At 40.6% G+C, this 14,483-nt stretch overlaps 1 protein-coding gene across 1 annotated transcript in view; it reads right to left on the reverse strand.

Moving 5' to 3' along the window:
* Positions 1-14,483, reverse strand: part of LOC121554930 (low-density lipoprotein receptor-related protein 1B-like) — a 331,365-nt gene that overhangs the window by 48,062 nt on the left and 268,820 nt on the right. Inside the window, exons 55-60 of the mRNA XM_041868634.2 lie at positions 9,990-10,178; positions 9,596-9,744; positions 9,234-9,327; positions 2,520-2,636; positions 1,852-1,971; positions 191-310 (exon numbers count right to left, since the gene is read on the reverse strand). Of these exons, the coding sequence (XP_041724568.2) occupies positions 191-310; positions 1,852-1,971; positions 2,520-2,636; positions 9,234-9,327; positions 9,596-9,744; positions 9,990-10,178 (789 nt within the window). The remainder of the gene's footprint in view (positions 1-190; positions 311-1,851; positions 1,972-2,519; positions 2,637-9,233; positions 9,328-9,595; positions 9,745-9,989; positions 10,179-14,483) is intronic.

Raw genomic sequence — 14,483 nt, forward strand, 5'->3', positions numbered from 1 at the left:
TACACAATACTGACAAATCTGACATCCTGTGGTGATAAACTACCAGTAGACATTCTTTATGGCTGCTTCAACTCAATCAGCACAGAGCAGAAGAGAATGTGCCCATGTGTCACGATTTCACGATTTCAACCGAGGCTCAATAAAACTAGAGGACTGGTTTGATTTATGATTTAAGCGCTCCCCCACTCACCACAATTAGCTTCATCTGACCCGTCCGTGCAGTCTGGGTCCTCGTCACACACCCACAGCTTGGAGATGCAGTGCATGGAGGCCTTGCATTGGAACTGGTCCGGGGAACAGGTGCTCTCCGCTGTGGAGAGGAGGGGGTCCAGGTTTACACCAGGCCAAGGAGGGAGAGAGGAAGGGAGGGAGGAAGGGAGAGAGAGAGAGAGAGAGAGAGAGAGAGAGAGAGAGAGAGAGCGAGAGAGAGACCATGAGAGAGAGAGAGAGAGAGAGAGAGAGAGACCGAGAGAAGAGAGAGAGAGAGAGAGAGAGAGAGAGAGAGAGAGACCATGAGAGAGAGAGAGAGAGAGAGAGAGACCGAGAGAGAGAGAGAGAGAGAGTCATAATGAGTGAGAGATGAGCAAACACTATTATTGACAGTGTTAACAGAAGAACAGCCTTGATCACATTAACAGGCCAGATAGGCGGTGTAAAATACCTATAATTTAATAACAGAGGCAGGAACAGAGAGAAAAATTGCTGCGTTAATAACATGTATTACTATACCTTACAGATGTAATCATCATAATAATAATAATAACAATAATAATAACTATTATTATTATTATCAGCCTCTGACTCAGAAATAACTGACTTGCAAACAGGCTAACACAATAAACAGTTCAACCGATATACCATATATGCAGGCTAGACAATCGAAGTCAGATACTATACCAACTGTGGTATAGTATCACTGCATGCCAAAAGCAGCAGCAGTTGTCTTCTGTTACCTTCCCATTATCACAGTTGCAGCTACAGATGAAGGATCTTAATTTGATCACCCTGTTGCAGGATAACTTTTCTGCAATGCAGGACATTTAAAATGTGTAGTGTATTTGAGGTTTAAAAAGGCTTCTGAAGTTTGTTATTTACACTTTCAAATTTCAGACTTGATTTTCCCTGAAGAAAAATGTATCAACCCCTACAAAAATAGCCATTAATTATAATCCACATAATAATTCACATTTCCTGTTAACGCAGGATTATTTTCCTGCTCTAGAAAACTGGCTCAAATTAAGATCCCACATCTGTACCATTATCTTTTGATTGGCACAGTGCTCCTCATAAGATATTTTACAGTCTAATTCAAAGTGAGAATGCATACAACTCGTACAGTGTATCGAGAAGGCTGAAGTAATTATATACCTCTACTTAATCAAGGCTTTTATGCTGACTCTCACTTGATAGTGACACTCACTCCATCTTAAAATCACAGGCAGGCAAAACAAATGTAGCAACCCACAGACATTTGTCTGACGTATAATGCTACTGCTGATAGCTAGAATTACACTCACAGAAGATACATACCTCTCTTTATTCTCTGTTCTCTCTTTCACTTACTAATTCAATGATAGCTAATCCTCTCACACAGGGAAAGGGCTAATCAAGCATGCCTTTGGAATACCTAATCACTATCTGACTCGATATTATTTAAGGCAGCACATAAGGGTAGGCTGTCTGAGCTTTACTATAAATTCACTGGTAAGGACCTTGTCTCAACTTGTCAAACCTTCACATAATAAGTTCCATCTCACTCTTCATTGGGGAAAAAGCGATTAAACAAAAAGTAATCCTAAAGATTCCTAAAACAATCCGTCAGGTACTAATCCAGAAGGTTCTTCTTCTTACGACATTCTGTCTCATCCTCTCCGTCTCCACAGTCGTCCTGTCCATTACAGCGAAGGTTTAGAGGGATACACTTCTGTTTCCGGGTGCATTTGAACTGCCCTGACAGACAGATGTACGTCTCTGAAAGACAAAATGGAGGAGAAGAGGTAGAACTGATAGAGCATCCATTTAAGGTGAAAAGCATCCATCAAAGAAAATATGCAGGACAAAAGGGCTGTATCACCTTAAGGTAAAGTGAAAGTTATGTTGGCTAAGCCAAGAACAAGCTAATAAAATGTTTTACAATGCTTTGAAATTAAAGAACATCCCCACATGGGCTTTTTATTGTGACAGAAATCCATACTTATATTGCAACAACATTTCTTAAAAGGTATCAAGCAGTAAGAAAGGTATGAAGCTTATTTTCTCATCAACAGGGTTGGTGTGAAGGACATTAACAACCACAGTGTTCTTCTTTAATCGACATGCTATTGTGGCCAGATATCAACAGATGACAGACTCTTACAGACAGACTCAGTGTGAAGCACAGTAACAACCCTCGAGATATAATTGACAGAACTGGGAAGCCCCTCAGCCCACAGCAATTTGACTTCACCCATCTACGTGCATGGGAATTCCTGTTCTAGGCATTCAATTTCTATAGTAATATCCCCAGTCTTCCTCCTTACCACAATTGGCCTCATCTGAGTTGTCTCCACAGTCGTTCTCTCCATCACAGATGAATGGAGGAAGAGCACAGAGGCCAGTGCCACACTGGAACCGCCCAGGCTGACATTTGAATTCAGCTGCATGAAAATGTATTAGCAACGTTATCTCAGGGAATGCAAACCAGCTAATTACAGTGCTTGTACACTGAACATTATGTATGCTCACGTATGGTGATAAACTATACATTTGTAATTTAAAAAAAGACTTAATGTAAAACAGCAGTTCTTGCATTTCTGAAAATATCCCTAAAATAAAATGTGTTACTAAGTAGCAAATGTTAACGAGCATTTAATACATATTCCACATTTGAAAATATACAGCAATATCCTAGAACATTTTTGAGATCACAGTAAAATGTAATAAAAAATATAGTTTCAAAGATTATTAAAAACAAAAAACTGCATTTTAAGTGAGAAGTAGGCATTGGTCTGAAGCGGAAAAATAAAGTAAATTCACATGAGCATCACAATGCCTTCTCCACCCATGCTCTACCAAGGTTTTCCAGCGAACAACTTTGAAGTACTATAGCAGCTATGTTGGTCTATTGTTCTTCAGACAATGTGTATGCAGGTTGCTTAGGATTCAAACCTACTCAAACCTGCCTGCCTGCTCCGGTGCTCCGAGCCTCCAGTGTCTTACACACATTCACACACACACACACACTGCACGGACTCTGTCCTTATAGCCTACAGCTGCTTGCTCTGTAGCTGTTTCTCTCTCTCCCTTTCTCCATTGCTCCGGTTTAATAAAGTAGCAAAACAATTGGCTTTTCTGCTGCTTTCCTCACTCGGATTGGACCGGGTCAAAAGGAGATGGGTCTGGTTGTCCTTTAGGTCCTTTCAGAACGGTTCAAAAAATATATTCATGCATATTGGGTTCGGGGCTGTCCTGTGTCCATTTCAGAATGGGACTCTAGCTCCCATCCTCATTTGTCCTCATAATTTAGGTTATTCAAATTCATCCAGGCCATTAGCGAGGGCCGTTAGCAAGTTTGGTAGGCTACCCACCAGCTCCATTCATTTGCACAGTTTTGGATGGGATTACCATGACCAACGGTCACAGGGAATTTGACTGTTGTCATGACTCGTGACTGTTGGTTGGGCGGTAATATGGTTACCGCGACAGCCCTATCCAGGGCCCGGTTTCCCAAAATCAACTTAAGGCTAAGTTCATTGTTAGAACCTTCGTAGGTGCATTGGTAAATCTCAGAGCTGTTTCCCAAAACCATTGTTACTAAAGTTGCAGAACAAAGTTGACTACAATATAAAGTTGCCAATGTCTTTGCAATTGTTATAAACAAGCAAAGGGTAAAAATATGCTTCAAATGGAAACCGAGATGACTGAATTAAAATATCAATACAGTAGGCTACATAGTCTTTGTCAGTGGGCTACAAAATCAGCATGGGATCAAATACTTTTTTCCCCTCACTGTATACACCGGGTACCAGTACCGAGTCGATATGCAGGGGTATGAGGTAATTGAGGTACTAATGTATATATAACTAGGAATAAAGTGACTAGGCAACAGGATAGATAATAAACAGTAGCAGCAGTGTATGTGATGAGTCAAAAAAATAATGATACGGGTAGCTATTTGGTTAACTATTTAACTAACTACTTAGCAGTCTTATGTCTTGAAGGTAGAAGCTGTTCATAGCCTATGCATTAGAATAATCCGCCTCGATATTTGTGGCCATAGGTGACAATTTATTTGTAGGAGCTGATCTGTCATCAGTATTTAATGTTAAGGTAAGATTTGAATGAAGAACACTGATTCGAGAGCAGCGCTGCCTTTCTATCAGTATCGACACATACTCTAACGACAAACTTATTGAAAGTTCTCCCTACGTGGTGTCTTTGGCCGTTATAGAAACAATGCATTGTTAAAACACTCGTAAGCTTAAGTTGCATCGCTATCGGCAGTGGTGGATAAAGTTCTCAATTGTCATACTTGAGTAAAGATACCTTAATAGAAAATGTCACCCAGTAAAATACTACTTGAGTAAAAGTCTAAAAGTATCCAGGTTTAAATGTACTTAAGTATGGTGCTATGAAAAGTACTCAATTGTCATACTGGAGAAAAAGTAAAAAGTAAATGCTACACATCAAATTCCTTATATTAAGCAAACCACAATTTCCTAGTTTGTTATTTATTTATGGACAGACGGGCACACTCCAACACTCAGACATCATTTACAAACGCAGTATTTGTGTATAGTGAGTTCGCCATATCAGAGGCAGTAGGGATGGCAATGCGTTATATTGATAGGTGCGTGAATTGTACTATTACTTCATAGACATGGCTATTTGCATTTATGCAAAATAACTGGATTGTCCCTTTAAGGAGGGGAGGGGGGTGAATATCAAAAACTGCTTTATATTAAGCACATACCAGTTCCTGTAAGTATTTTTTATTTTTTATTTTATTTTTAGTCATTTAGCAGACGCTCTTATCCAGAGCGACTTACAGGAGCAATTAGGGTTAAGTGCCTTGCTCAAGGGCACATCGACAGATTTTTCACCTAGTCGGCTCGGGGATTAGAACCAGCGACCTTTCGGTTACTGGCACTATGCTCTTAACCACTAAGCTACCTGCCGTAAGTGACTCTCAAAGTACTGAATAAACAGGCTGAATGAGCATTTGGAAAGAAATACATTTCCGGACATGACCCCCCTCCAGTTTTTTACCTGGTGATGGCTACTTCTCACTAAGGGGACTTACGCCAACGGTATTTTGTTGGTCATGTCCGGACACCATCTTTTTTGGTGCGTTCCGGACTTGATTTCAACGTCCATGGCTGGGACTCCCTAAAAACATGCCACTTCGATACAAAGTGACTTTTCATAGCAGGTTAGGATAGCATTTTCGCTAACTCAAACCCTTTTCCTAACCTTAACCTAATTCTCCTAACCTGCTACGTAAATTCTCCTAACCAGCTGCGTTAATTTTCCTAACCTGCTGCGTAAGTTCTTCTAACCTGCTACGAAAAAGTCTTAGCTGTATCGAAGTAGCGTGTTTTTAGGGAATCTCGTCCACATAGATTTTTGGTCTGGTCGTGGGAAAATCTGAAACAATCATAGACGTCTATGATTGGTTCAAATTTGGTCCAGTAAGACCAAATCTGAACCAATCATTGACCTCTATGTTTCACAAGTTTGGACAGCACAGTACAGTAGAATAGTGGTTCTCAAACCTCTCCATGCCGTTCCATGCAATTGATCTATTCCAGAGCTAGCACACCTGATTCAACTTGTCAACCCATCCCCAAGCTCTTGAATAGCTAGTTCAGAGCTACAACAAACATCTGGTGGTCCCCAAGGAGAGCACAGCAGACTGCAGTACATTACAGTACAGTATAACAATTTGTTTCAACATAAATTCAGAACCAAAAAAGGAACCCGATTTCAACGTCCGGAAAATATGTATTTTCAACATCCAGAAAAAAACGTATTTTCAGTGTCTGGAAAATACATATTTTAAACTTCCTGAAAATAAGTATTTTTACCATTCATTCAGAACCTAAAATGAACCGAACTTCAACCTCTGGAGAATACGTATTTTAAACTTAATTTTGCTTACTGGGTTCAGATTTCTGGGAGCACAGTGAAAAGTAACTTGACACTGTTGATTAGTCAACGCAAATTTGGATTAAAATGGCAAAAAGAAAATTGCATTGACAAGAGGGTTGTACTGAATTAATGCGTTATAAGATAAGGGCTGGAATTTGTTCAGGATGCTCTAACAGCAACGTGTCTGACTCATGTGTTGATCTAGCTAATTAGCTAGCCAGCATGTGTACACTCAGTGCATTGCACAGCCGATGCACTACTTGCATGTGCATTGGCCAGGTTTAGATTCAACATAGCTAACTATTTCTTAGCAAGACAATGTGTTTTATCAGCTACAGTTTGTGTTGCAAGAGGCTGGTCTTGCTTGATGAAATGATGACATAGCTACTAATCTAGCCAGCTTGACTGTTTCATGCCGGAGTAACTAGATAAGAAATGCCCATTGCATGAATTATAAGATAGCAAAGTTTGGTGTTGACTATGAACTTTACTTAGCTAGCTACAGTGCCTTGCAAAAGTACTCATCTCCCTTGGCGTTTTTCCTATTTTGTTGCATTACAACCTGTAATTTAAATTGATTTTTATTTGGATTTCATGTTATGGACATACACAAAATAGTCCAAATTGGTGAAGTGAAATAAATAAATAAACTTTTTTCAAAAAATTCTAAAACATTATTAACGGAAAAGTGGTGCGTGCATATGTATTCACCCCCTTTGCTATGAAGCCTCTAAATAAGATCTGGTGCAACCAATTACCTTCAGAAGTCACATAATTAGTTAAATAAAGTCCACCTGTGAGCAATCTAAGTGTCACATGATCTGTCACATGATCTCAGTATATATACACCTGTTCTGAAAAGCCCCAGAGTCTGCAACACCACTACGCAAGGGGCACCACCAAGCAAGCGGCACCATGAAGACCAAGGACCTCTCCAAACAGGTCAGGGACAAAGTTGTGGAGAAGTACAGATCAAGGTTGGGTTATAAAAACATATCCGAAACTTTGAACATCCCATGGAGCACCATTAAATCCATTATTAAAAAATTGAAAGAATATGGCACCACAACAAACCTGCCAAGAGAGGGCTGCCCACCAAAACTCACGGACCAGGCAAGGAGGGCATTAAACAGAGAGGCAACAAAGAGACCAAAGATAACCCTGAAGGAGCTGCAAAGCTCCACAGCGGAGATTGGAGTATCTGTCCATAGGACCACTTTAAGCCGTACACTCCACAGAGCTGGGCTTTACGGAAGAGTGGCCAGAAAAAAAGCCATTGATTAAAGAAAAAAATAATCAAACACGTTTGGTGTTTGCCAAAAGGCATGTGGGAGACTCCCCAAACATATGGAAGAAGGTACTCTGGTCAGACAAGACTAAAATTGAGCTTTTTGGCCATCAAGGAAAACGCTATGTCTGGCACAAACCCAACACCTCTCATCACCCCGAGAACACCATCCCCACAGTGAAGCATGGTGGTGGCAGCATCATGCTGTGGGAAAGTTTTTCATCGGCAGGGATTGGGAAACTGGTCAGAATTGATGGAATGATGGATGGCGCTAAATACAGGGAAATTCTTGAGGGAAACCTGTTTCAGTCTTCCAGAGATTTGAGACTGGGACGGAGGTTCACCTTCCAGCAGGACAACGACCCTAAGCATATTGCTAAAGCAACACTCGAGTGGTTTAAGGGGAAACATTTACATGTATTGGAATGGCCTAATCAAAGCCCAGACCTCAATCCAATTGAGAATCTGTGGTATGACTTAAAGATTGCTGTACACCAGCAGAACACATCCAATTTGAAGGAGCTGGAACAGTTTAGCCTTGAAGAATGGGCAAAAATCCCAGTGGCTAGATGTGCCAAGCTTATAGAGACATACCCCAAGAGACTTGCAGCTTTATTTGCTGCAAAAGTTGGTTCTACAAAGTATTGTCTTTGGTGGGGTAAATAGTTATGCACGCTCAAGTTTTCAGTTTTTTGTCTTATTTCTTGTTTGTTTCACAAAAAAAATATATTTTGCATCTTCAAAGTGGTAGGCATGTTGTGTAAATCAAATGATACAAACCCCCCAAAAATCAATTTTAATTCCAGGTTGTAAGGCAACAAAATAGGAAAAATGCCAAGGGGGTGAATACTTTCGCAAGCCACTGTATGCTCTATGGAAGAATTTAGCTAACTAAGATATATTGTCAACATTGAGTTGTGGTTGATGCACGATCTATTCAGCTATGGCACAGTCTCGTTGGCTTGTAACTACTGGCTAGTTGGCTAGCTAACTGGCTATAATAGCGGCCAAGGACGTTCGCTAGCTTATTTGTTTATGCTCTGATTTAGTTTACACAGATGACTTCAGCCATATGAAAAACCTTCTACAGCTAAATATACCCAGCTAGCTAACTTCCTTTGCTTGTAGCTTGCTTCTCATCCGACTGGTGTTAGCTAGCTAGCTACAGCTGCTATCCTGCTACTAGCAACATAGTTGTTGGTCCCGGTGTTAGAACTCTGAGCTTTGGCTAAAAAAGATGTTAGCAGTGTCAGAAATGCTACAAAAAGTTAGCACATCATTGGTTCTTAATGTACAGAAATGGGCACCTGAGAGCGATAAATTATCAATTTTATCAAAACTGTTGCCACTACAAACGTATTCAGTCCGAAAGGTGGCAAGTCTAATGGTTACTTTATGGACGCTGTAGTCTCGTTCTTATCCAACGCCTAGATGTTGAGCTAGGTCGAGGCAAGTAATTCTATTTCTTTCCTAATGCTAACAGCCCTGTTACAAATCCGGTATGTGGTTCTCAGTAACGTCCGGAGTGTGTCGTGTACCTCCAATCAAGTTGATTTGCAAAGTTTTATTGACATTGGTGTCGTATTGGTTTAGATATGATGGTAGGGAGATTTTAATTTAACACTAAGCTACAATCAATCCCTACTATAGCCGCGCTGACTGACACGATTATAATAGATTAAAACCCCTAAATTTGCTCAGTGTGAATGTAGCCTACCATACCAGCATCCCCAGGAAGTCCAGTAATGCATAGTTGGTAATGCATAGAAGTCCAGTAATGCATAGTTGGTATGAAATGAGAAAACATGATACTCACGACAGTCAGCAGGCTCATCTGATCCATCGCCACAATCATCAACAGTGTCACACTTCCACCAGAAAGGAATACACTCGTCGGTCCCGCAGCGGAACTACAGAATACAAAATTAACCAGACAGAATTCTAACTTAACACAAAAACTGTTGTTCAAAGCAAAGCAAAACAAGCAACTACTATTTTTACGGGACTTAAGCTACAGAAGCATGGCAGGAAAGAAGGGAAAGAAGTGTGATAAACAAAGAGAAAAGGCATGAAACAGCAGATCTGCCTTGAGGGAAAACAGAATAGAATAATAGACTGTGCAAAAAGAGTTACCATATCTACAAGTGCTGAGGCGTGTGAGAGGCGATAGGCACTGACCTGACTTGCAGTGCAGTTGGAGAGGCAGGTCTTGCTGTCAGCAGCAAGGTAGAAATTAGTTGGACAAGCACATTTGTGTTCCCCGCCGGGAGAAAGGAGACACAAGTGGCTGCATCCTCCATTGGCCACCTGACACTGGTGCTTGGGCACTGCACAGATAGAGAGGGGGTAGAGAGAAAGAGAGGGTGGGGGAGGACAAAACCGAAATGACAACACAATTAAATAGAACATTAGCCACATTCTTAATACCATGCCTTATCTAATCACATCCTATATAATGATATCATAAACTATATAATTGTAATAACCTCTGTAACCACAGAGTATATGTCCATGGCTATGTGTTGGCAGGTGGGTAGGTGAGGGGACTGCTGTGCTGGGTGGGTTACTCTACCTTCAGGTTGGCGTAGTGAATGGTAAACTTTGACGGATTTGATGGCTTGCCAGGAGTTGAGCAGCTCAATTCCTTGGGCCCCAGTAGTTTTATGTGCTCGTCGGAGTGACTTGGATTTCCCATCTGTCCAGTAGACAAAGTCCTCAAACAGTGTCAGACCCATCACCCCCTGGATGTGATCATAGGACACTGGAGAGAGACACAATACAAAAAAGTAGACCCATCATTAGTTTGTCGTGGAAATTCTTACACAGGGACACTCGAAGTCAATCGTAAATTATCATAGCACTACTGGGTGATCTGAAAAGTCATAGCCAATCGATCAATAATATAATAATACTTTTAGCAAAAATGTTTATTTTCAATTTACAATCTGTAGAAACAATAAGAATAGAAAGGTTCACAGTACAGTACAGTTGAGAAATATATGGCAAATAGAAATCCAATATGGATGTTGTTAAGAGATAGATGGGTGGTGTTGAATGGAGTTGAAGGATGGGACTAATAACAACTAACAACTAATAACAACAAGATATCTAATGTAAAGCATACTGTGTCCATCATAATAATATAGGTTATAGGTTGAGAGCTTTTGTGAAAGAGCACAGTTAGAAAGATATGGCATATAGAAGCAAACCGGATGGACATCATGAAAATGATCGGAGAGGTTGAGGGTAGAGGAAGTTCAGGAGTAAAAACAAACAAAATATAATTATTTTCAAATTGACTGTGTCCATAAAATGTATATAGGAATGTATAAGCTGGAAGTAGAGGCCTAAGCATTGTTGTTCATTAGTTTACTCCAATTAGGGAAGGGGTGGTGGGGTTGGAAAGTACTGAAGGGAAATATATTTATAAAAAGGATATGTATATATATGTATGTACATGTATTTATATGTATGTACAGTTGAAGTCGGAAGTTTACATACACTTAGGTTGGAGTCATTAAAACTAGTTTTTAAACCACTCCACAAATTTCTTGTTAACAAACTATAGTTTTGGCAAGTCGGTTAGGACATCTACTTTGTGCATGACACAAGTTATTTTCCAACAATTGTTTACAGACAGATTATTTCACTTAAAATTCCCTGTATCACAATTCCAGTGGGTCAGAAGTGTACATACACTAAGTTGACTGTGCCTTTAAACAGCTTGGAAAATTCCAGAACATTATGTCATGGCTTTAGAAGCTTCTGATAGGCTAAATGACATAATTTGAATCAATTGGAGGTGTACCTGTGGATGTATTTCAAGGCCTACCTTCAAACTCAGTGCCTATTTGCTTGACATCATGGAAAAATCAAAAGAAATCAGCCAAGACCTCAGAAAAATAATTGTAGACCTCCACAAGTCTGGTTCATCCTTGGGAGCAATTTCCAAACGCCTGAAGGTACCACGTTCATCTGTACAAACAATAGTACGCAAGTATAAACACCATGGGACCACGCAGCAGCCATACCGCTCAGGAAGGAGACGCGTTCTGTATCCTAGAGATTAACGTACTTTGGTGCGAAAAGTGCAAATCAATCCCAGAACAACAGCAAAGGACCTTGTGAAGATGCTGGAGGAAACAGGTACACAATTATCTATATCCACAGTAAAACTAGTCATATATCGACATAACCTGAAAGGTCGCTCAGCAAGGAAGAAGCCACTGCTCCAAAACCGCCATAAAAAAGCCAGACTACGGTTTGCAACTGCACATGGGGACAAAGATTGTGCTTTTTGGATGTCCTCTGGACTGGTGAAACAAAAATAGAACAGTTTGGCCATAATGACCATCGTTATGTTTGGAGGAAAAAGGGGGAACTTGCAAGCCGAAGAACACCATCTCAACCGTGAAGCACGGGGGTGGCAGCATTATGCTGTGGGGGTGCTTTGCTGCAGGACGGATGGTGCACTTCACAAAATAGATGGCATCATGAGGAAGGAAAATGATGTGGATATATTGAAGCAACTTCTCACGACATCAGTCAGGAAGTTACAGCTTGGTCGCAAATGGGTCTTCCAAATGGACAATGACCCCAAGCATACTTCCAAAGTTGTGGCAAAATGGCTTAAGGACAACAAACTCAAGGTATTGGAGTGGCCATCACAAAGCCCTGACCTCAATCCTATAGAAAATGTGTGGGAGGAACTGAAAAAATGTGTGCAAGCAAGAAGGCCTACAAACCTGATTCAGTTACACAAGCTCTGTCAGAAGGAATGGGCCAAAATTCACCAAACTTATTGTGGGAAGCTTGTGGAAGGCTATCCGAAACGTTTGACCCAATTAAACAATTTAAAGGCAATGCTACCAAATACTAATTGAGTGTATGTAAACTTCTGACCCCACTGGGAATATGATGAAAGAAACAAAAGCTGAAATAAACCAATCTCTCTACTATTATTCTGACATTTCACATTCTTAAAATAAAGTGGTGATCCTAACTGACCTAAGACAGGGAATTTTTACTAGGATTAAATGTCAGGAATTGTGAAAAACTGAGTTTAAATGTAATTGGCTAAGGTGTATGTAAACTTCCGACATCAACTGTATGTGTATATGTATGTATATGTATATTTATATACAGTGAGGGAAAAAATTATTTGATCCCCTGCTGATTTTATACATTTGCCCACTGACAAAGACATGATCAGTCTATAATTTTAATGGTAGGTTTATTTGAACAATGAGAGACAGAATAACAACAACAAAATCCAGAAGAACGCATGTCAAAAATGTTATAAATTGATTTGTATTTTAATGAGGGAAATAAGTATTTGACCCCCCTGCAAAACATGATTTAGTACTTGGTGGCAAAACCCTTGTTGGCAATCACAGAGGTCAGACGTTTCTTGTAGTTGGCCACCAGGTTTGCACACATCTCAGGAGGGATTTTGTTCCACTCCTCTTTGCAGATCTTTTCCAAGTCATTAAGGTTTTGAGCCTGACGTTTGGCAACTCGACCCTTCAGCTCCCTCCACAGATTTTCTATGGGAATAAGGTCTGGAGACTGGCTAGGCCACTCCAGGACCTTAATGTGCTTCTTCTTGAGCCACTCCTTTGTTGCCTTGGCCGTGTGTTTTGGGTCATTGTCATGCTGGAATACCCATCCACGACCAATTTTCAATGCCCTGGCTGAGGGAAGGAGGTTCTCACCCAAGATTTGACGGTACATGGCCCCGTCCATCGTCCCTTTGATGCAGTGAAGTTGTCCTGTCCCCTTAGCAGAAAAACACCCCCAAAGCATAATGTTTCCACCTCCATGTTTGACGGTGGGGATGGTGTTCTTGGGGTCATAGGCAGCATTCCTCCTCCTCCAAACACGGCGAGTTGACTTGATGCCAAAGAGCTCGATTTTGGTCTCATCTGACCACAACACTTTCACCCAGTTCTCCTCTGAATCATTCAGATGTTCATTGGCAAACTTCAGACGGGCATGTATATGTGCTTTCTTGAGCAGGGGGAACTTGCGGGTGCTGCAGGATTTCAGTCCTTCACGGCATAGTGTGTTACCCATTGTTTTCTTGGTGACTATGGTCCCAGCTGCCTTGAGATCATTGACAAGATCCTCCCGTGTAGTTCTGGGCTGATTCCTCACCGTTCTCATGATCATTGCAACTCCAGGAGGTGAGATCTTGCATAAAGCCCCAGGCCGAGGGAGATTGACAGTTCTTTTGTGTTTCTTCCATTTGCAAATAATCGCACCAACTGTTGTCACCTTCTCACCACGCTGCTTGGCGATGGCCTTTTAGCCCATTCCAGCCTTGTGTAGGTCTACAATCTTGTCCCTGACATCCTTGGAGAGCTCTTTGGTCTTGGCCATGGTGGAGAGTTTGGGTTCTGATTGATTGCTTCTGTGGACAGGTGTCTTTTATACAGGTAACAAGCTGAGATTAGGATCACTCCCTTTAAGAGTGTGCTCCTAATCTCAGCTCGTTACCTGTATAAAAGACACCTGGGAGCCAGAAATCTTTCTGATTGAGAGGGGGTCAAATACTTATTTCCCTCATTAAAATGCAAATCAATTTCTAACATTTTTGACATGCGTTTTCTGGATTTTTGTTGTTGTTATTCTGTCTCTCACTGTTCAAATAAACCTACCATTAAAATTATAGACTGATCATTTCTTTGTCAGTGGGCAAACGTACAAAATCAGCAGGGGATCAAATACTTTTTTCCCTCACTGTATATACAATGGGGGAAAAAATATTTAGTCAGCCACCAATTATGCAAGTTCTCCCACTTAAAAAGATGAGAGAGGCATGTAATTTTCATCATAGGTACACGTCAACTATGACAGACAAAATGAGAAGAAAAAAATCCAGAAAATCACATTGTAGGATTTTTTATGAATTTATTTGCAAATTATGGTGGAAAATAAGTATTTGGTCAATAACAAAAGTTTCTCAATACTTTGTTATATACCCTTTGTTGGCAATGACACAGGTCAAACGTTTTCTGTAAGTCTTCACAAGGTTTTCACACACTGTTGCTGGTATTTTGGCCCA

This window comes from Coregonus clupeaformis, chromosome 40, assembly GCF_020615455.1.
Source record: "Coregonus clupeaformis isolate EN_2021a chromosome 40, ASM2061545v1, whole genome shotgun sequence".
Classification (NCBI taxonomy): Eukaryota; Metazoa; Chordata; class Actinopteri; order Salmoniformes; family Salmonidae; genus Coregonus; species Coregonus clupeaformis.